Source organism: Arachis hypogaea, chromosome 17 (assembly GCF_003086295.3).
Source record: "Arachis hypogaea cultivar Tifrunner chromosome 17, arahy.Tifrunner.gnm2.J5K5, whole genome shotgun sequence".
Classification (NCBI taxonomy): Eukaryota; Viridiplantae; Streptophyta; class Magnoliopsida; order Fabales; family Fabaceae; genus Arachis; species Arachis hypogaea.
In genome coordinates, this window is record NC_092052.1 from 31329504 (window position 1) to 31351294 (window position 21791).

A 21791-nucleotide genomic window follows, 5' to 3' on the forward strand; every position below is an offset into this window, starting at 1 on the left:
TATTAAACTGCCATAACACGTTTTGCGCGAGTTAAAAATTGCTACAAAACCAAAAAAAATTGCAATTTAGCATTTTTTTGGAATGAAGCTGGGAAGGAGTCTTTTATACCTTGTTGAAAAACTAGGTAAAGCAATGAAGAGAGTAGTAGTTCACCAAATCTTTTGGCAAACTGAGTGAACGATTCGCCAAGACATTGGGCGAATTACGTACAAGACAGGAAAAAAAAATAGATCTCGATAAATAATATCTTTTTTTTATTTTTAAAAATAAATAATTTTTTAATATTTTTAATATATATAATTTTTTAAAAATAAAGCCGAATAGCGATAAAAAGACCAACCCAATTATATATATAATTAACAACAGGTTTTTGCCACTTCATAGCGTAAATACACCACATTAGTCCGATAGGTTTTTGCCTAAGTTCCTGTCTTGGCATCTCGCAACAGGTAACCACACGCGTTCGTCTCTTGGTCCAACCAACTCATTTCAGTACCTGTTGGAAAAAAAAAAAACCTTTAAATATGATAATGATAAATGACTAAAATGGTCAAATATAAAAATTGTCACAAGAAATTTAAATCAGATGAATAAGCCGTTTGATAAAAATGAAAGTTTTTTGTCACTTATAAAAAAATATGATATTTATTGGTTATTTTGTTCCATTTTCAAATCATTTAGGACTATTTTGTCGATAACATCTTTTGAAGACATTTTTATCAGCGGTTGAATCTTTCGGGTATCAAATTGATAGTTAATCCGAATAAGAAACAAAAATCAAATACTTTCATGCATCAAGTACTAATCAGGACTAAATGGGAAGGAAAGTACGTCTTGGGAGCAATGGAACCTAAGAAATAAAACTTGCGGAATAAATCATTTGGTGCAAAATAATGGGATAAGTTTAAGAACATCGGTAATTTTAAGGCGAGAAAGGTATGAGAGAGTGCGGCTATGACAAACAATAACTATTGGGTGAAGTGGATCACAAAGATATAAGTGTATGGTAATAAAGGTAGAATAAATGAAGTGAGTATATAAAATTAGAATGATATGAGTAGTGGTTAGCATGGTGAAATCAGTTGGGAAAAAATAAAAAAAAAGGCAAACACAGTATTTAGAGTACTCAACAACAGACAAAAAAAGACTTATTTATATTTTGTCATGTAATTTTACTTGTTAATTTTTTAGACCATTTTAATGTGATATGTATTTTGTTTAATTTGTGCTTATTCTTGAAGACATTGGAGAAGGGAATAATTCAAAAATTAAATCCTCTCTCTCCAACTTTGGATCAATTCTGTAACAATAATCTAAAAAAATATATGAAATTAGAGAACAATGCTAAAAAAAAAAGAATATAGGAAAAGAGAATAAAACAAACGCCATGGAGAAGGATTGGTAATGCATTAAGAAATGTTAGGAAGCTAATCCTTATGTGGATGTGGTTGTGGCTCATTTGCTTTTGGTGCAGGTGCTCGTGAAATGAGAGTAGAGTCTACCTTTTTATTAAAAGTAAAATTTAGGATTAAGTATGATTTTGGTTTCTAAGGTATAGGTTGAAAATGTTTTTTGTCTCCAATCTTTTTTTGCATACAAAATCGTTTCTAAAGTTTAACTTGGTTTTAAAATCGTCATTACCTTAGGGACCAAAATTGTACGGAGGTGGCGATGAAAGCAGAGGCAGAGGTGGATCGTGTACAACTTCTTCTTTCCTTCCCTCTTCTTCTTCTCTTCCCCATTTGCAGGAGCAAAAACACTTTCTTTTTCTTATTTTTTCTTTTTATTTTATTTTATAATTTTTTATTATGGGTAATTTGGTCCAAAAATGTAAGATTTAAGTAAAAATGACAATTTTAAAATGTTGGGGACGAAAAAAAACATAAAATCGTACTTAACCCTAAAACATACAAAGAAGAAGAAGAAGAAGAAACAGTAGCAAGCTATCTAGCTAAGCAAGTCTCTCTCTCTATTTTAATCTGTTTGTTCTAGATACGGGGATGAAAACTTTAACAATATTTTTTAATAATTAAGGATATTTTTGTAAATAATTTTTTCATCTTCGTATTTATCTGAAATCAAGTAAGATACAAAGACATAACTTAGTCTTTGCACTAAACTGTCACGACCCAATCTGGTCGTAACTGACGGTTAGGAAAATCTTCCTAAGCAAGCCTTAGAAATTGATATTACAGAAAATAGAACAAATAGAATTTTCAATTATACTAAAAGGCAACACATTCTCAACCTCATATTTAAAACATCAAGCCCTTAAACAGTAAAGGGCTCACCAACACAAACAAAACTAGAGCGGAACTAATGAAGTTGGATTAAGATCAAGACCCATATTTAAACAAAGATGAAAGAACGACAGAGTGAGTTTTGTAACTCAGTGAGTAAACAGAACATCTATAGCCCAACAAGAGACCGTTGTATAATTAATAAACCCTTGGTTAACATAAACCCACTTTAAAAATAGTAACAAAAGTATACTCAAACACAATGATAATTAATTATAAATATCAAACATTCAAACTTCTTTATTTATAACAATATACGCGGAAGGTTATCCAATCTAGAAAAGTCAAAATAAAAGACAGAAATCACATTTAGGTTATTTTCCTTTGTGTGAGTTCTGAAACAGACATGTTCTACTGGTTTTGTGGACATAAAACAGACAGGAACCATTTTATCTCATATGGTTCTAAAAATACAATTATATATTGACAAGGTGCACAAAATCTAGCGCTTACTGCCACTAGCTGTAGTTTCTATCGTAGAACCTTCTAAAATATTTTGACATACAAATTATGATCAAACTAAAAATTGCCAAACAAATCAATAAATGCATCATCAATACAATACTAACTTTACATTCAAAGTGTATATGCAAGATAATATTTACATTGTAGTTTAATTTCACAAATGATAACTTCATTCATTTCAACGCAAAATATTATGTCTCAAGCGGGATTTCTTTTGTAAAATATTTAACAAAAATATCATATTGATAAATAAGTTAGTAAATAACTAAATAATAAATTATAAAATTATTTTCAATAATCATAAAAATGATGTAAATGCTAAAATTTAATCATAGATACAAAATTTATTCACAGACAAAAATTCAAGAGAGGAACTTCTACTCCAGGTTCCAACAAGCAAGGAGAGTGGTTGAAGAGAGAACTTTTGCGTGATCTAGAATTTAGAATAAATTCTCGTTACAAGTATAGCTTCTAAACCAACAAAAGTCCTTTCTTACAAACGTTTTGGTTGTCACAAGTAACAAACCCCTTTAAAATTGATAACCGAAGTATTTAAACCTCGGGTCGTCTACTCAAGGAATTGCAGGGAAGTATGTTCTTATTATTGGTTATGAGTTTTGTAAATTGGGGGTTTTAAAAATAAGGGACATGTAATTTAAATGATAACTAAAATAAATTAACAATAATAAAATCTCTTGGCAAGGTATATGAACTGGAAGTCCTATCCTAGTTATCCTTATCAATTGTGATGAGAATTGGATTTTTCTCCCACTTTGTTAACCTCTAACTATGAAGGTAAGTTAAGTGGATGAATTAATTTTGATTCCTCAGGTCCTAGTCTTTCCTTGGGAAAGGTTAGAGTTATTGGAACTCGAATTAATTCTTGAAGAATTCCAATTTCAACCACTGCTTTATTTGAGAACTCAAGCGTCACCAATTACTTAACTAGAGCCGAAAGGAAGAAATTATCTAAATTAAATTAAAAGCAATCTTAAATAGAATAAAACAATCATAAATTTGAAATACCTCAAATTGTATTTAAACATAAATTTAAGTCCTAACATGGAAAGATTCATAAATCAAATGGGCAACATAAGTAATTAACAGATAAAAGTATTAGAGTATCTAAAAGTAGAAGAGAACTATAAATTGAAGAACATTGACCCTGAAATTGAGAAATAACCATAAATTGAGAGGAATCCTAATTCTAAAAATCTAAATCCTAAATCCTAAGAAAGAGGAGAGAACCTCTCTCTCTAAAAACTACATCTAAAAGCTAAAACTGTGTGTTGTGAGCTGATGTATATGAATGAATGGATTCTCTCACTTTATAGCCTCTAATCTGTGTTTTCTGGGCCGCAAACTGGGTCGAAAATAGCCCAGAAATCGCTGTAGAAGAAATCTGCCACGCTGATTTTTGCCACTGCGATGCGTCCGCGTGGAGCACGCGTTCGCGTCACCTAGCGTCAGAGAAACTATAATATATTATATATTAAATCGAAGCCCCAGACGTTAGCTTTCTGACGCAACTAAAACCGCGTCATTTGGACCTCTGTAGCTAAAGTTATAGCCGTTTGAGTGAGAAGAGGTCAAGCTGGACAGCTTAGCAATTTCTCCAACTTCTTGTATTCCTTCCACTTTTGCATGCTTCCTTTCCATCCTCTGAGTCATTCCTGCCCTGTAATCTCTGAAATCACTTAACACATATCAAGGCATATAATGGTAATAAGAGAGGATTAAGCATAGGGAACTTAAGGCCAAAGAAGCATGTTTTCAATCAAAGCACATAATTAGGAAGGCAAATGTAAAACCATGCAAATAGTATGAATAATTGGGTAAAGAGTTGATAAAAACCACTCAATTGAGCACAAGATAAACCATAAAATAGTGGTTTATCAACCTCCCCACACTTAAACATTAGCATGTCCTCATGCTAAGCTCAAGAGAAGCTATAAGAGAGTGAAGAGAGATGGTAGAATGTAGAAATGCAACCTATCTATGTGAATGCAACTATATGCAAAAATGTTTCTACCTACTTGATTAAAAGTAAATAAGCTCTTCAAGACAAACATAAATCAGATTTCACTAATTTAAATCATACAATAAAGGACAAGTAAACTTGTAAGAAGATAGCTCATGAAAGCAGAGAACATAGAATCAAGCATTGAACCCTTACTGGTAGTGTATATCATTCTAGTCTCTCAAGTGTATAGGGTAATTCACTCTCTACTCTTCTCTAGTCATGCTTTCTAAACTTTGTTCTTCATCTAATCAATCAACAAAAATTTAATGTACCAATGCAAACATTATGAGGTCTTTTCAAGGTTGTAATGGGGCTAAGGTAAGGGTGAGGATATATGTATGGCCAAGTGAGCTTTATAAAGTGAATCCTTGATTAGTCTAAGATCTCACCTAACATATACATACTTTATATAATTTTAAAATGCTTTACCTAGCTACCCAAATTTTTTCTACTTTTGTATTACATGCTCATGTATCAAACTTATTTTTGAATTTTGTCCCATGTGCATTGATTCTTTTTATTTTGCATTTGGGGTAATATTTATTTTTCTTTCTCTTTTTTTTTGTATCCCCTTATTTAATTACTTAATATATTTTTTTTAATGCACATGGTAATTTAATTATTTTGATTTCGCATGAGCATGCTTCCCAAATTTTCAAATAACTTATTCAGTTTAATTCCCTACTTTTTCATATCATCTCATGTTCCCATAAAATTTCCCACACTTAAATTGTACACAATATCTATCTTAAACTAACCAAGGATTCAACTTGAGATTTTTATTTTGTTTTTCTGCTTAAGGCTAGTAATGTGGTTATGAAATAGAAGGGGGTTAAAAAGTTCAAAGTGGCTAACAAGGGTGATGTAAAAGGTATGCTTATTTGGGATAAGTGAGCTAATAACAAATAATGGCCTCAATCATATGCAAGCATGTAAATACATTAAATAATGGACATATAGAATAGAACAAAGCAAAGATTGCAATTATAGAGAAGAAAATACACAAGAATAAAATATTTATGGTTAAATAATGTAACCATGTAAATAAGCTCAAAGTCTCACGGGTTGTGTGTTCTTTGACTCAAAAACCATGTTCCAAATACAACTTCAAACAAGTTTAACACAAAAAAATTTTTTCAATTTAAATTAGTGAAATACTATAAAAATTTCTTGAAAAAGAAAATATTACTTCAACCAAGTAGTAACTAAATGCATAAAATCAAACAAACATGCAATTACATATGCAAATGCAACAATAAATTAACAGAGAAAATAAAACATTGGTGTTGAGAAGAAGGTAACTAACCCATGGAGATCGGTATCGACCTCCCCACACTTAAAGATTGCACCGTTCTCGGTGCATGCTGAGATGTGCAGGTGGACGGGTTGTTCCAACTGATGCTTTTCTTCAAGGATTGTGCAGATGGACTTGTTTGTCTCCCTTTTTAGAGGTTTCTCCCTTTTTCCGTCTTCGGTGGCCAGCCTGAAAGAAGAGAAAAAGAAGAACAGTAACCCAGAAATAAAGATAAGAAAATAAATGAAGTATGGGTGGGTTAATGCCAACTGATAAGGGTCTCATTTACATGGAAGCTTCAACATGTACGTGAGAAAATAATAGAAGCACATGGCATACCAGTGGGGCAAAATTTACAACAAAAGGGAGGAGTGTGGGTAATGAAAATATCAATATAAGTTCATGTCAATGCAAATGAAGTGCAAGTATCATAAAAGATTGGCATTGGTAGATAATTAATATCATCCCATAGTGTAAAATAAGTCACTTAGCACCAAAATAATTCAAGAAAAGATGCAACAGTTGAATAAAAACATTTAACACCAATGGTAAAATAAGAAATTTAGAAAAGAAAAATAAAAATATGCACAAAATTAAAATGCAATGAATGAAATATGCAAATAAATTAAGTAAAATAAAAAGAAAGATAAGAAGAATGAGAAGTGAAAGAAATAAAGTAATAAAGAAAGAAGAAAAGATAGAAGAAATTAGGATTAGAAAAGAAAAGATAAGATAATTGGCGCTGATCTGGATAAGTTGTGCGACGTGGGCGATGCGGACGCGTGGGGTACACGTTCGCGCGAATTGCGCTTATATGAATCGATGCGGTCGCGTCGGTCACGCGGACGCGTGACTCGTTTTGTGCTACTGGTGCGAGGGCAGCATCGCGCTCGCACAACTCTCTGTTCAAAACTCTTTTCGCCAAATTTTTGGGTGACGCAGTCGCGTGGTTGACGCGATCGCGTGAATGGCCTTTCTTTTAAAAATGACACGAATGCGTGGGGCACGCGGTCGCGTGATAGGGCTTGTGCTTCTAGTACGAGTCCAGCCCAGCTCCATCATAACTCTCTGCCATGCACCCCTTTACGTCGATTTTACAGAGCCACGCGTTCGCGTGGGTGACGCGGACGCGTGGGAGGTATATTTTCCACATGACGCGGACGAGTGGATCAATTTGTGCCAAAGGCACACCTCCAGCCACGCTCTCGCGTGACTCTCTGTTCACTTTTCTTTTCTCCTAATGCACTGAGTGCGGACGCGTCAACGACGCTGCCGCGTCGCGTTCGTTTTTTTTTATTAATGCAGTATGCAGTGCTGATGCAAATGCTATGAATAGTATTCAGGTTCAATGAAAATAATATAATATAAAAACAGATAAAATGAAATAAAACTGAAACAGGAACGATCATACCATGGTGGGTTGTCTCCCACCTAGCACTTTTAGTTAAAGTCCTTAAGTTGGACATTTGGTGAGCTCCCTGTTATGGTGGCTTATGCTTGTATTCATCCAGGAATCCTCACCAATGTTTGTGATTCCAATGGCCTCTAGGATCCCAAATGAGGCGCAGAAAGCCTTCAAGCAAGTTGAAGCACGTGACAAGGCCCCAAGAGTGTTGATTGCCAGAATGAATTCCGGGGTCCCAAATCTTGCTTTTGCACCCGTTTTCTTGTTGTTCATTATGATCCCATCTGGGTAGCAAGCAATCTGAATTCTCACTAAAGCGGCCAAACAACTTCCTAGACCCATTCAGTTGAGCTTTACACCAACCTTTGCATTTAAACTTTGAGAACACAACCATGTTGAACCTTGCTAGACAACTCAAACCACTAACCATCTTTCTCTTACTCTTAATGCCACAAAGAGCTCTAAGTTGACCATCCGACTCCAGTAGCCCATATTCAAGTGGAATTAGAAAGTTAAGGGATATGAATTTTACCCACTTGAATGTTGTGAAGGATGATGGCAACTTAGGGGGAGGTATTTCTAACGAATTTGCAGGCTCCACTCCCTTGTGCTCTTCTCTGACAACTTTCACCTCTTTGCAAGTTTCTTCAATATCAACATCTTCCTCTTGGTAGCTCTCTTCCAATTCAATCTCTTCTTCATTGCTCTCCAAGGGCATGGGAGGTTGTGCCTCTTTTTCTTAAATCTCCATCTCTTGATCAACCTCTTCCAAGTCCTTAACCATGACATGCCTTGGAGGTTGTACACCCTCCTCAACATCAAATGCAACCGTCTTGGAAGGAGGCTCTATGTCTTGACTTTCCCATGGAGGTTCAGCATCTCCCAGGTCTTCAATCACTTCTCCTCTACAACTATCATGGCTTCCTCCACTTGTTCCAATACAAAGCTATGTTCTTCATTATCCATCGAAGTTTCTAGTGTCTCCTTCATGCTACGCTCTTCTTTTGATTCTCCACATGCAGCCATGGGAGCATTTTGAGTTCCCAGATGTCGGGAGGCTATTATTTTTACTAACTCGTCTAAGGCGGCCGTGAAATTTAGCACACTCTTATTCATCTTTTCTTGCCCTTGAAGAATAACACTAAGGGCGCTGTTATCCAATGGAGGTTGGGGTGGATAGGAGGGTTCATTATTATGGAGAAAGGGTTCATAATAGGAAGTTGGTTCTTCTTGATAAGGATATGGAGATGGTGAATATTGAGGTGGTGGTTCTGGGTGTGGTGGATAAGGTGGTTGGTGTGGTGGATAAGGATTAGGGTCATATGGTGGTGTTTGGTGATGAAGGACTTGTGAGTATGGTGGTCCAAAAGTATGTTGAGGAGGCGGTTCATATTCATGTGGTGGGCCTTGTTGGTAATTACAAGGGGGTTCACCATATTCATCATCTTGGTATGCTCCCTGGAATGGCTCTTGACCATAGTAGTTTGGTGGTTGTTGGTTGTCACGGAAGGGTCCACCATAACTGTTGTTTTGACATGCATTGTGGAATGGTCGTGGTCCATGGTATCTTGGAGGGTGTTGTTGCCTAAAGGGTTGATCAGATTCTCGTGGCTCCTTCCATCTCTGATTGTTTTGACCTTGATGCATGTTCCTGTTATAATTTCCATTCCTTGCAACAACATTGGAACCAAACTCAAAGCGAGAGGAGTGAGAACTCATAATAGTAAATAAAAATTAAAAACGAAAATAAAAATAAATTTTAAATTAAAAGGTTATTGAAATTTAAATTTTGAAATTAAAAACTAAATTTTGAAATTTGGAATTTAAATATTGAATTTTGAAATTTGATTTTTGAAATAAGATAAGATAAGATTTTGAAAAAGATATGATTTTTGAAAAGATTTGAATATTGAAATTTAAATTTTGAAATTTTAAATTTTGAAATTTGAAATTTTAAATTTGAGTTTTAAATTTTGAATTTTTGAATTTAATGAGGAAAGAGAAAAACAATAAAATGACACCAAACTTAAAATTTTTAGATCAAAACGAAGAAAACAATTAAGAACAACTTGAAGGTAAAGATGAACACGAAGAACAACTTGAAGATCAAGATGAACACCAAGAACAAATTTTTAAAATTTTTTTAATAACTAAATAAAAACCAATAACCTCTTAATTTACGAAAAAAGCAAAAACAAAAACAAACATAAAAACAAATAAACAAGCAAAAAGCAAATATTTACAATAACCAATAATAAGGCACACGTTTGCAATTCTCCAGCAACGACGCCATTTTGAAGAGAGAACTTTTGCGTGATCTAGAATTCAGAATAAATTTCCGTTGCAAGTATGGCTTCTAAACCAACAAAAGTCCTTTCTTACAAACGTTTTGGTTGTCACAAGTAACAAACCCCTTTAAAATTGATAACCGAAGTATTTAAACCTCGGGTCGTCTTCTCAAGGAATTGCAGGAAAGTATGTTCTTATTATTGGTTATGAGTTTTGTAAATTGGGATTTTTTAAAAATAAGGGACAGGTAATTTAAATGATAACTAAAATAAATTAACAATAATAAAATCTCTTGGCAAGGTATAAGAACTGGAAGTCCTATCCTAGTTATCCTTATCAATTGTGATGAGAATTAAATTTTTCTCCCACTTTGTTAACCTCTAACTATGAAGGTAAATTAAGTGGATGAATTAATTTTGATTCCTCAGGTCCTAGTTTTTCCTTGGGAAAGGTTAGAGTTATTGGAACTCGAATTAATTCTTAAAGAATTCTAATTTCAACCACTGCTTTATTTGTGAACTCAAGCATCACCAATTACTTAACCAGAGCCAAAAGGAAGAAATTATCTAAATTAAATTAAAAGCAATCTTAAATAGAATAAAATAATCATAAATCTGAAATACCTCAAATTGCATTTAAACATAAATTTAAGTCCTAACATGGAAAGATTCATAAATCAAATGGACAACATAAGTAATTAACAGATAAAAGTATTAGAGTATCTAAAAGTAGAAGAGAAATATAAATTGAAGAACATTGAACCTGAAATTGAGAAATAACCATAAACTGAGAGGAATCCTAATTCTAAAAATCTAAATCCTAAATCCTAAGAGAGAGGAGAGAACCTCTCTCTCTAAAAACTACATCTAAAACCTAAAACTGTGTGTTGTGAGCTGATGTATATGAATGAATGGATTCTTCTACTTTATAGCATCTAATCTGTGTTTTCTGGGTCACAAACTGGGTCGAAAATAGCCCAGAAATCACTGGAGAAGAAATCTGCCACGCTGATTTTCGCCACTGCGACGCATCCGCGTGGAGCACGCGTTCGCGTCGCCTATCGTCAGAGAAACTATGGCATATTATATATCAAATCGAAGCCCCGGATATTAGCTTTCCAACGCAACTAGAACCGCATCATTTGGATCTCTGTAGCTAAAGTTATAGCCGTTTGAGTGTGAAGAGGTCAAGCTGGACAGCTTAGCAATTTCTCCAACTTCTTGTATTCCTTCTACTTTTGCATGCTTCCTTTCCATCATCTGAGCTATTCCTGTCCTGTAATCTCTAAAATCACTTAACACACATATCAATGCATCTAATGGTAATAAGAGAGGATTAAACATAGGGAACTTAAGGCCAAAGAAGCATGTTTTCAATCAAAGCACATAATTAGGAAGGCAAATGTAAAACCATGCAAATAATATGAATAAGTGGATAAAGAGTTGATAAAAAAAACTCAATTGAGCACAAGATAAACCATAAAATAGTGGTTTATTAGCGGTTTTTTTTAGTATCTTAATGTCTTAGTAATTGGTTATACTTGAATTAAAAGTGATTTTTTTCTTCCTCAAGCTTAGACTACTTTAATGGAGTTTTGGAATAATACCAATATAAGAGAACACACTTGATAGGGTATAATAGAGTTGGAATAGAAGAAGAGTAGTGAAATTAATTAAAATAAAAGTGTATGAAATTATTGTTGAAGAAGTGACATGAGGAGGGAAGGGAGACATATATGACGGTGAGGAGGGGTGAAATGTTAGCCGTGTTTGTATGTCTACGATGATTTTAGAGTGTGTGTTTGTGCGCATTGTTGAAAGGGAAGGAAATGAAGGGAAAATGATGGGTTTGGTCCATCGTTCTTGTTTTTTTAAGGTTCTACATAAACATAATACAGAGACATAATTTAGTTTGTCTCTCAATTTTTTATTTTTAATTTCTATTTCTCAATTTCAGTCTCCCTTACAAAGTATTTATGTTTCTTTTTCTTCCTCTTTCTTTGCCTAAGAAATATCTTTATGAAAAAATTAATTTTTTAATAAAAGAAAAGATCTTTTGTATAAAAAAGTGAAAATAAGAGAAAAAAATTCCAAAAAAATACAAATATATAATTTATTTTAAAAAATTGAGAACCAACATTTCATAAGTAATATTGTAGTCAATATTAATATAAAAAAATATTTGAAATTCTTAAAAACAAAAATATTTTAAACTCAACAAAAAAATTAAAATTTAAACTCAATAAAAACTTATTTTTAATAGACGTTATATTAGAATTATTTGATATAAAAAAAGTTTCCTACCACGTATATTATTTTTAAGATGTTATTCAATATATTTATATAATAAAATAAATTGTTTATATTTTAATTTTTAAAATATTAAAAATTTATAACAATTTACAATACTAAATAAGCAAATTTTTTATAATATTCGAGTATAGTATTTTTAAATATAATATGATTTCTTATTATATATTTTTAAGAGAAAATATTAAATAGTTATATTTTTTTTTACTTCTACCATATTTTTAAGTTAATATTACTCAACCTCTTTTTTTATTACAAAAATTAACACGGAATTCAGAAACATTCGTGTTGCGACGGAAGTGAATTCTCTCCAATAGATAAAAAATTAGATGGTGTCAATTATTTAATCTTACTCTTTATTGTTCTCTCTCTTATATTTATTTTTTATTCCACTTATAAAATTAATAGTGAGAGATCACACTTTATTCTCTCAAGTGTTAAAAAAAATTGAGAGGATCCATTTCCGTGTTGCGACTTGGAGTCTTGGACTAGAACTTAGAATTGACTATTGAGTGTGTGGTTAAAAAAAAAGTAGCTTCCTTTTCCAATAGGAATCAAGGATGATGATGATGGTGAACGACCAAAAGGGTCAACATGGTGGTTCCAAAGAACCTCTTTCAGGACCTTTTTCGGTGGGTATGCGTGTTCTTGCCGTTGCCGGTCAATCATGCAAACTCGTTATATAATGCGTTTTCACTTCGTAGTTTTGCACACTTTCTTTACAAGAATTGTTTCTCCATTTTATAGAGTTCTTTTTTTTTTCTTTCAAGATTTTCGATGTCTGATTCTTTGTGGTTGTTGTTGCAGTCACAGCTACAACTCAATCAAGGAAGGCGATAGAGATGCTAAGGGAAAACAAAAAAAAAAAAAATTGATCTTGTTTATAAGCGATGTACATATGCCACACATTGATGGCTTTAAGCTTGTTGAACTAGTGGGACTTGAGATGGACCTACCAGTTATAAGTAAGATCTCAAAACACTTTCTTTCTCCTAATTTTCATCCAAATTCTAAAATTCAATTTGTCCCAACATCCAATCAATGATACATTTAATTTGTGATTATGTAGTGGTGATAGAACACAAGGAGCCAAATTTGGTGAAGAAGGGTGTTGTGAATGAGGAATGTGACTATTGCTAAAACCAGTTAGAATGGAAGAATTTCAGATCATATGGAGACATGTATTTCGAAAGAAGGTTGATTCCAAGGATTATGATAGGACTAGCAATAGCAGAATGATCAAGCTTTATTGATACACAGGGATGGCTAATTAGCTCTCCCTAAAAGGTTCTACATAGTTAGAACTACCAACTTAGAGAGAGAGAGAGATTCTCTCCACTTCTAACAGAATTCATAACAGAATAATATCCTCCCTAAACTAACTATAACCTAGCTATTTATAGGCAGTGAGTAATAGGGTCTAACAACCTATCAGCCAGCTAAACAACTCCTCCTTGACCTCTACTTACCTCTTCTTTTGTAACACAGCCCAAACCTATTAGTAGTAGGTGCCTCTCTATCAATACTTCCCCCCTCGGACAACCACCTTGTCCTCAAGGTGGAACTCCGGAAAGGTGGCCCGCAACGTCGCCGCCCGCTCCCAACTGTCCTCACAAGGAGAGGGGCCCACCCAGCGCACCAAATACTCCAAGGCCCCATCCTCTACGGTTCGCGATGCCACAATCCAAGATGGAAGCATCACCAACTTGCCATTCTTAGCCGACCCCAGTGGAAGCGTCTGTACTTGCTGCTGCGGCGGAATGGCCTTTTTCAACTTGCTAACATGGAAGACCGGGTGGAGTCTGCACCCTTGAAGCATGGCTAACCTGTATGTCACTGCCCCTATCCTCTCAACCACCTCAAATGGTCCATAGTAACGAGGGCTTAGCTTCTTATTAACCCTCCTCACTAGTGTCCGCATCCGATAAGGTTGCATTTTCAAATAAACCCACTCACCCGGCTTGAACTCGACATCCTTTTGATGCCTATCTGCTGCTTGTTTCATCCGCCGTTGCGCCTGCACGAAGTGTGTCTTCAGCTCTGCCAACACCGCATCCCTGGCTGCGGTCAATGCTGCCACCTCCTCAACATGTGATGGAAACGTCTCTCCACGGAAAAGAACAGATGCTAGCACACCATAAAGTGCTTGAAATGGAGTAGTTTGGGCTGAGGCATTGTAGGAGGTGTTAAACCAAAACTCCGCCCATGGTAGCCACTCCAACCATTTTTTTAGGTAGCCCCCCACAAAACAACGCAAATAAGTCTCCAAACAGCGAATCACCACTTCGGTTTGGCCATCGGTTTACGGATGAAATGTCGTGCTGTACTTCAATTTTGTCCCTGTGGCTTGGAATAGTTCGGACCAAAACTTACTCATGAACCCCGTATCCCTATCTGATATGATTGACTTGGGAAACCTGTGTAGTTTTACCACCTCCCTAATAAAGGCTAGTGCCACCTCCTTGGCTGAAAATGGGTTAGCTAGGGGGATGAAGTGAGCATATTTGGTTAACCGATCGACCACCACCAGGATAGTGTCCATGCCTTTGGATTTTGGCAATGCTGCCACAAAATCCATCGTAACATGCTCCCAAACTCTCTCCGGGACTGGTAGGGACTGCAACAGCCCCGCCGGTTTCATCGTTGCATGCTTGTTTTGCTGGCAAGAGTAGCAGCCCGCAACATAATCCCTGATCCGTTGCCTCATGTCGCACCAATGAACCGCTGCTGCCAGCCTCTTATAGGTTCGAAAGAAGCCTAAATGTCCAGCCACCCCACTATCTTGGGATTCAGCCAGCAAAAGTGGGATCTGAGAAGAATTTTCTGGCAACACTGCGCTCCCTTGATAAAACAGCCGACCCTTGTGTAGGGAATACCCCAAATAGTCATCCAGCCCTTGTTGCAAGGCGACCACAATCTTTTGTAGCTCTTAGTCGTACACCTCCTCTTCCACCGTTTCCCAGAGATTCATGTGCACCATCGAGATTTCCCTTGCCATTATTTGCCGTGACAATGCATCTGCTGCCTTATTCTCAAGGCTTGGCCTGTATCGAATCTCAAAATCCAAGCCTAACAATTTAGTAGTCCACTTTAAGTAAGCTGAGTCCATGAGTCGCTGGTCTGTGAGAAACTTCAGACTTCATTGATATGTGAAAACAATAAAATGGTGACCCAACAAGTAATGCCGCCACTTTTGGACAGCGAAGACAATGGCTATCAACTCCCTCTCATATGCAGATTTTTGCCGGACCCTTGGAGACAGTGCTTGGCTTAGGAATGCTATTGGTCTGCCTTGCTGGGACAGCACCTCACCCAACCCCTCACTCGATGCATCAGTTCCACCACAAAGTCTTGATTGAAATCTGAGACTGCTAGAGTCGGTAGGTCTGCTATCAGCCTCTTCACACTCTCGAAAGTCTCTTGGGCCTTGTCATTCCATTCAAACGCATTTTGCTTTGTCAACTCCTTCAACGGCTTGGCGATCACCTCATAGCCTTGCACAAAATGCCTATAATAGCCGGTAAGGCCCAAGAATCCCCGTAAAGCCCGCTGGTCCGTAGGCACCGGCTACTCTATCATCACTGTGATTTTGTTAGGATCCGCCGAGACTCCTTGTGCCGAGACAACATGACCCAAGTATTCCACCGAGCTCACTGTGAATGTACATTTCTTCTCATTCAACACCAGTTGATTCTCCATTAAAATTTGGAAAACTTGTTGGAGGTGAAGGGCATGGCTCGCCATATCCTGACTATAGATGATGATATCATAAAAAAAAAAACAAGACAAATTTCCACAATAGAGGCTTAAGAATTTCATTCATCAAGTCTTGGAAGGAGCTAGGGGCGTTGGTCAAGCCAAAGGGCATGACTAGAAACTCATAATGGCCCTCATGAGTGCGGAAGGTGGTCTTGTGGATGTCTTGATCCCTCATCCAAATTTGGTGGTACCTTAATTTTAAATCCAACTTAGAGAAAACTGCAGCTCCTGCCAATTCATCGAGTAGCTCATCAATGACGGTGATAGGAAATTTATCCAGCACCGTAATACGGTTTAACGCCCTGTAATCGACACAAAATCTCCAATTGCTGTCTTTTTTCTTCACCAACAATATTGGGCTAGCGTAGGGGCTGGAGCTTGTCCGAATTATCCCTGAGGCCAGCATTTCTCGCACCATTTGTTCAATCACTGATTTCTGATGGTGCGGGTAACGATACGGTCTTATATTCGGGACTAAAGCTCCTTCACTCAATGGAATGGCATGATCATGGCGACCATGTGGTGGAAGCCCTGGTAGTGTCTGAAACACCTTAGCATAAAAATCTAACACCGATTCAATCACTAGCAGCACCTGCGATAGAGTAGCCGTTTGCATAGACATGGGCCACAACTGGACCATAAATCCCTCTCCCCCTTCTTGAATGGACAAAACTGCAGACTGAAGGTGCATGCCTCCATAGCATAGCTCCTGGTCCCCTTGCAAAGTAACCATGCTGTCCCCATTCCGAAATCGAAGGCATAATTTTTTGAAGTTTGCGATGACGTCTCCCAACTTATCTAGCCACGCCAGCCCCAGGACAAACTTCGCTTCGTCAGTTGGGAAGATGAAGAAGTCTTCTTTGATCGCCACTTCCTTGAATTGCAGAGTGACACCCAAACACCTTCCTTGTCCCCCTTTATTGCTGCTGTTCGCTACCCTGACCTGGAACTTAGGGGTGTTGTCAATCCTTTGGCCCAACTCGGTGACAATCTCCGGTGTCACGAAGTTGTCCGAAGCTCCACAATCTATGAGAATGCATACACGGCGGCCATTTATCTCTGCCCAGGCTTTGATTGACTTGTGATGTTCACTCAAGTTCATGAATTTTAGTTCCAATTGTCCTTACTCCCTTGTTTCTGGAACTGCCTCATGCTGTAACCAATCCGCTTCAAAGTCTGACTCCATGATTAAAAGCTTGAACTCCTTATTCTTGCAATTGTGATCTGCGGTGTACAATTCATCACAGAGAAAGCATTCCCCCTAGCGCGCTTCGCTCTATACTCCTCGTTGCTGAGATGCCTCAACCCGTGCCGTCGCAAGGGATCTGTCGTCGACTCCGTGCCGTTGCTTGCCGCAGAGTTGAACGCTGTAGCGGGGTGCGCCTCTTTGGTGGTGGTTGAATTGGTAGCGACGAAGTTGGGAGCCAGTGGTTTACTGCGTTACGATACCCCGCGTAAGGCAGCATTGCGGTTTTCTACCTTCTGTGCCAGTTTCATTAGCCCGTCCACTGACTGGTGTGGGAACAATTTGCATTCTTCCTCTACTTCTGGTTTCAGCCCATTCAGGAAGAGGTCCATTAGCAATTCTGGCACAATTCCGCGAAGGGGACGCGCATGAAGCACGAACTGGTCAACGTAGTCCCGTACCGAGTTCGTTTGTTTTAGCTTCAACAGCGCTTGATATGGGCTCTACAGTCGTTCCAGTTGAAAATGCTGTAGCAGCGCCGCACTGAGGAACCGCCACTGCAGCGTCGCCTCCCACCACCTGAACCACATGAACCCCCTTCCTTCCATTGCGAAGGTGGCGACCATGAGCCATTCCTCCTCTGGCACTGCACGCAGCAAGAAGAATTGCTCCATGCGTTCAATCCAAACACCGCTTCATCTCTGTGGAAGATTGGAAGTTCCAGCTTTTTCCATTGCTCTGGCGCGCCGCGGCTTCCGGCCGACGAGCCTACGGCCAGGTGTGATCCCGGTGAACCACGCTCGTTCCGATTAGGCGCGCGATTTTCGAATGAATCCATTCGGGAACTGAAGCGCTGTAGCATCTCCTGCATCGATTGGAACATCTCCTGCATGCACGACTCGATTGTGTCAAATCATGTCTCCATTTTCCTCGATCTCGATTGCACCATTCAGTGACGGGATCCTCAAGCTCAGATACCAGTTGACAAGACCAGCAATAGCAAAATGATCAAGCTTTATTGATACACAGGGATGGCCAATTAGCTCTCCCTAGAAGGTTCTACACAGTTGGAACTACCAACTCAGAGAGAGAGAGAGAGAGAGAGAGAGAGGGAGGGAGAGAGAGAGAGAGAGAGAGAGAGAGAGAGAGAGAGAGAGAGAGATTGATTCTCATTGATTATCCACTTCTAACAGAGTTCATAACAGAATAATATCCTTCCTAAACTAGCTATAACCTAGCTATTTATATGCAGTGAGTAATAGGGTCTAACAACCTATGAGCCAGCTAAACAACTCCTCCTTTTGTAACACAGCCCAAACCTGTAAGTAGTAAGCGCCTCTCTATCCGATTAGAAGGCTTGCAATGTGACTGAACAGGGCATTCAAGGAGTTACATCAGAAAATTGTGCTAACCATGATAAAAGATTGGATAAAAAAAAGGAAGGAACAATCTGAAGATGCTGATGATAATGAACAAGAGAATGAAAATGCTTGTACTCATAAGAAGCCTCGTTTGGTGTGGGGTGAAGAGCTGCGTAGCAAATTCGAAGCTGCAGTATATCAACTTGGCCTTGATAGTGAGTTTTGTTTCTTTGACTGGAGAACATGGCACTTGGATGAAATAGTTTGATACCTCATCGTGGAATTTTATGTAGTATATTCCAAATGTGATGTTTCTTTAACTGTTATTGCAGAGGTTGTTCCTAGAAAATTTCTTGAACTGATGAATGTTGAAGGGCAAGCCATCTTTAGGTAAAAATTCAAATTCCCTCTTTATCATAGCCCTTAATTTGCATTTTAACATGAGTTTTTCGGTGACAATTGTTCAATTTTAATTAGTTCATTTAACATGTTAAGTTGATTGTTCTACATCTTTTGATGTGATGTGTACATTTTTGTGTTGCAGAGAATTTTATGCAGAGAATTCCTGCACCAAATGAACTTTATCATTTTCAACAGAACAACTATGCAACTGGTATTAGGCAGTTGAATCCAGATGATGTCAAGTGATTATTTTTTATCTGGATTCACAAGTAATAATCCGCTGTCACAAGGAAATTTTCCAGCAACTCTCATAAGTTAAATGCATGTAGAAATCATTCTCCTCTTGGAGCTGCTTATGTGAGAGCAGACTCATTCGACACTGGCATCACTAGTTCACCTAATTTGCTGGATTATTATCCGTGTAGCGAAGCCACACAGATGAAAGCTAAGTTATCCAGAGTTCGTGTCAACTCTTTGCCCTCGGGTCATTCTTTCAACAATTCTCAACTGCCTCAGAGTAACTTGAAGTTTTCCTCCTCCGCTTCTCATGTTGGGAACATTATGGTTGATCTTTCTTCAAGGACTGAAGGCCTAATTGGGAATATCATAGAGGCTTCATGTAGCATCCCTCAGCAAAGTTTGGAGCAACATAAGGAGGACTTAGATGCACCCCTTTCTTCTGTTGGAGACACATGTTCCTTGGGACATGCTTCAAACCAAAATAACAACATTGGCATAAAAGAGTTGATGCATCTTTTGCCAGCCAACAGAATGAGGCTACTCCTTCATTCAACCAGAACACTGAACTTGAGGACTTCGATTCTTTGGATGACATATTAATTGACATGGTCACGCCGGTATGAAGGTAATTCCCTTCATATGATGAAATGGCGTTTTGGGTCACAATAATTACATCGAGAAAAAATAATAACAACCATTCGAACGGCGGTCACTTCTCTTCTTCTTGATTTATCTTTTATTCCTCTTTCGATCTTGGACAGGGACGGACATAAGGGGCGAGTGGCGGCCTCGGCTCCCCCAACTTTTTTTAATAGTAATAAGTTATTATGTATAATTTAATTTTTTTTAAAAAAATATTTAGTATTTAGTCTAATATAAATAAAAGTTCAGTCTAATTTAAATATTAATAAATTTTAATATCTAAAAAATAAATAATAATATTAAAAAATCTAAAAAAGATATTATTACTAATATTTTTTAATTAAATAAAAATTTTTAAATCTCATAAAGTGAATTCTTTTCCTTCTTGTGGCCGTTTTTTTATTCGTTTGGTATTAATTTTCTCTGTTTCAACTGCTACAATTAAGAGATCTTTTTCAACTATAAATATTGTGAAAAATAACTTAGAAACAAAATAAAAGATGAATTTTTTGCTAATTGTCTTTTAATTATATTGAAAAGAAAATTGTTGAAAATTTTGACACAAATTCTATTATCGGTGAATTTTATGATACGAAAAATCGACCACTTCATTAGTAAAAAGTATACACATATTTTTTTTACTTTAAAATATATTCTCTATCCGTATATTTTTATAATACATTTTATATTATATAATATTTTTACATAATTTTTAATATTATATTTATTATTGGCCCCTCATAATATCATTTTTGGATCCGTCCCTGATCTTGGACATACTACATTTCAAATGCCTAACGACTTGTAATATGTGAGCTGTGTAAAAGGATTTGATGCATTTGTATACTTGCTTTCCTTTTATCAGCTGTAGTACTGAATTTTGACCTTAATAACATAATTTAGAGTTGTCATTACATGAACAAAATTGTCAAGTCTTATAGTTGTACGCATGATTCAATTCCATTGACTCGTTACTATAGCACACAAGCCAGGCATTATTGACTAGCTTGTTTAGTCAGCATGTGTGTATCTCAATTAGTGTCTATATAATGTGAAAACCATGAATTTTGCGACATCATTGTGCAGAAGATTGAATATTAAGGAACTCGTGACGAATGTTCCTGTGTATAGAAGGACTAGTGGTATAACTTCATGATTGCTACTTTGATTACTGCAATATTATCTTTCAAATTGAAGCTAGATTAATGAATTTTTTACACATTATGTTACATGTTTCTGGAGAAGGTCTGAGTCTTGTGTTCAGGCGTTGGGTTACTAAAAAGACAGCTGCTTCAACAAAGAATGGAAGAGATTCAAAACCCAAGAACCTTGGAGTGAAGAAATGAGATTCTACTTTACTTAACATATAAGCAACACTATTAATTTATGAGCTATAGGCTATAGCCATAGAACTAGAACAAAACTTCAACAATCTGGACATGGTTCATTTATGTGCAACATTCATTTAGAGGGTGTTTGTGATTTGGATTTGATTGCATTGTATAGTTCTCTGAGCTTGTACACATTCTCATTGGAAATGAAATATATCTCCATCCTCTTGTTCCTAACCAAGGAGTTCAATTCCTTAACACTGAGTGAATGTATTTACTAATCTTTTTAGGAAACTTGATATATTATGAGCTATGCTCTATATTTTGTGAAAATAATTTCTATTTTAATTTGTCTATGGAATTCAGAAGCTCATTCAAATACAAGTATAGAAGAAATGTCTCTCTCATGGCTCTTTTCCTTCTCACTCTTGCTTTCACTAGCAAACCAACCAATTTGAACACTTAGTTTCTTCTTTTGGCCACAAAACCTGTTTAAATTAGTCACAAGATTTTGACCCCAATTTTATTCACAGAAAGCATTTAAGTTACAAGTCCAATTTTCAAAATCTGGACTTATTAGGCCGCATAAATTAGTCACAAGATTTTGAAACCAGGATTTCAAGATAGTCACACGACTTTCATTGTTGACAATATAACATACGCTCCAAGAAACAAGGATTCCATTAATTTCTTAATGGTTTCTATCATTCTATGGGAAGTGACTCACACTTGTGCAATTATGGCAGCCGTGCATGCACATCCTGTTCAACTATTTATAATTTAA

The 21791-nt window shown here is 36.6% G+C and overlaps 1 protein-coding gene across 1 annotated transcript; it reads right to left on the reverse strand.

Moving 5' to 3' along the window:
• Positions 1 to 15015: 15015 nt before the first annotated feature.
• On the reverse strand, positions 15016 to 16947 carry LOC140180561 (uncharacterized). The gene is made up of 4 exons (XM_072221790.1): positions 16037 to 16947; positions 15752 to 15837; positions 15399 to 15580; positions 15016 to 15216 (listed from the first exon to the last, which is right to left on the reverse strand). The coding sequence occupies exons 1-4, from the start codon at positions 16945 to 16947 to the stop codon at positions 15016 to 15018; spliced, it is 1380 nt and encodes a 459-aa protein (XP_072077891.1).
• Between the last annotated feature and the right edge of the window lie 4844 nt (positions 16948 to 21791).

Excerpts from the sequence above, each read along its gene's own strand:
- LOC140180561 (XM_072221790.1), bottom strand. The coding sequence starts at position 16,947 with ATGAACTTGAGTGAACATCACAAGTCAATCAAAGCCTGGGCAGAGATA. Across the intron at positions 15,581-15,751 it reads GGTGTTGAATGAGAAGAAAT|GCTATGAGGTGATCGCCAAG; the intron begins GTACATTCACAG and ends ATTTTGTGCAAG. Across the intron at positions 15,217-15,398 it reads TGCATCGAGTGAGGGGTTGG|TTTCTCACAGACCAGCGACT; the intron begins GTGAGGTGCTGT and ends TGAAGTCTGAAG.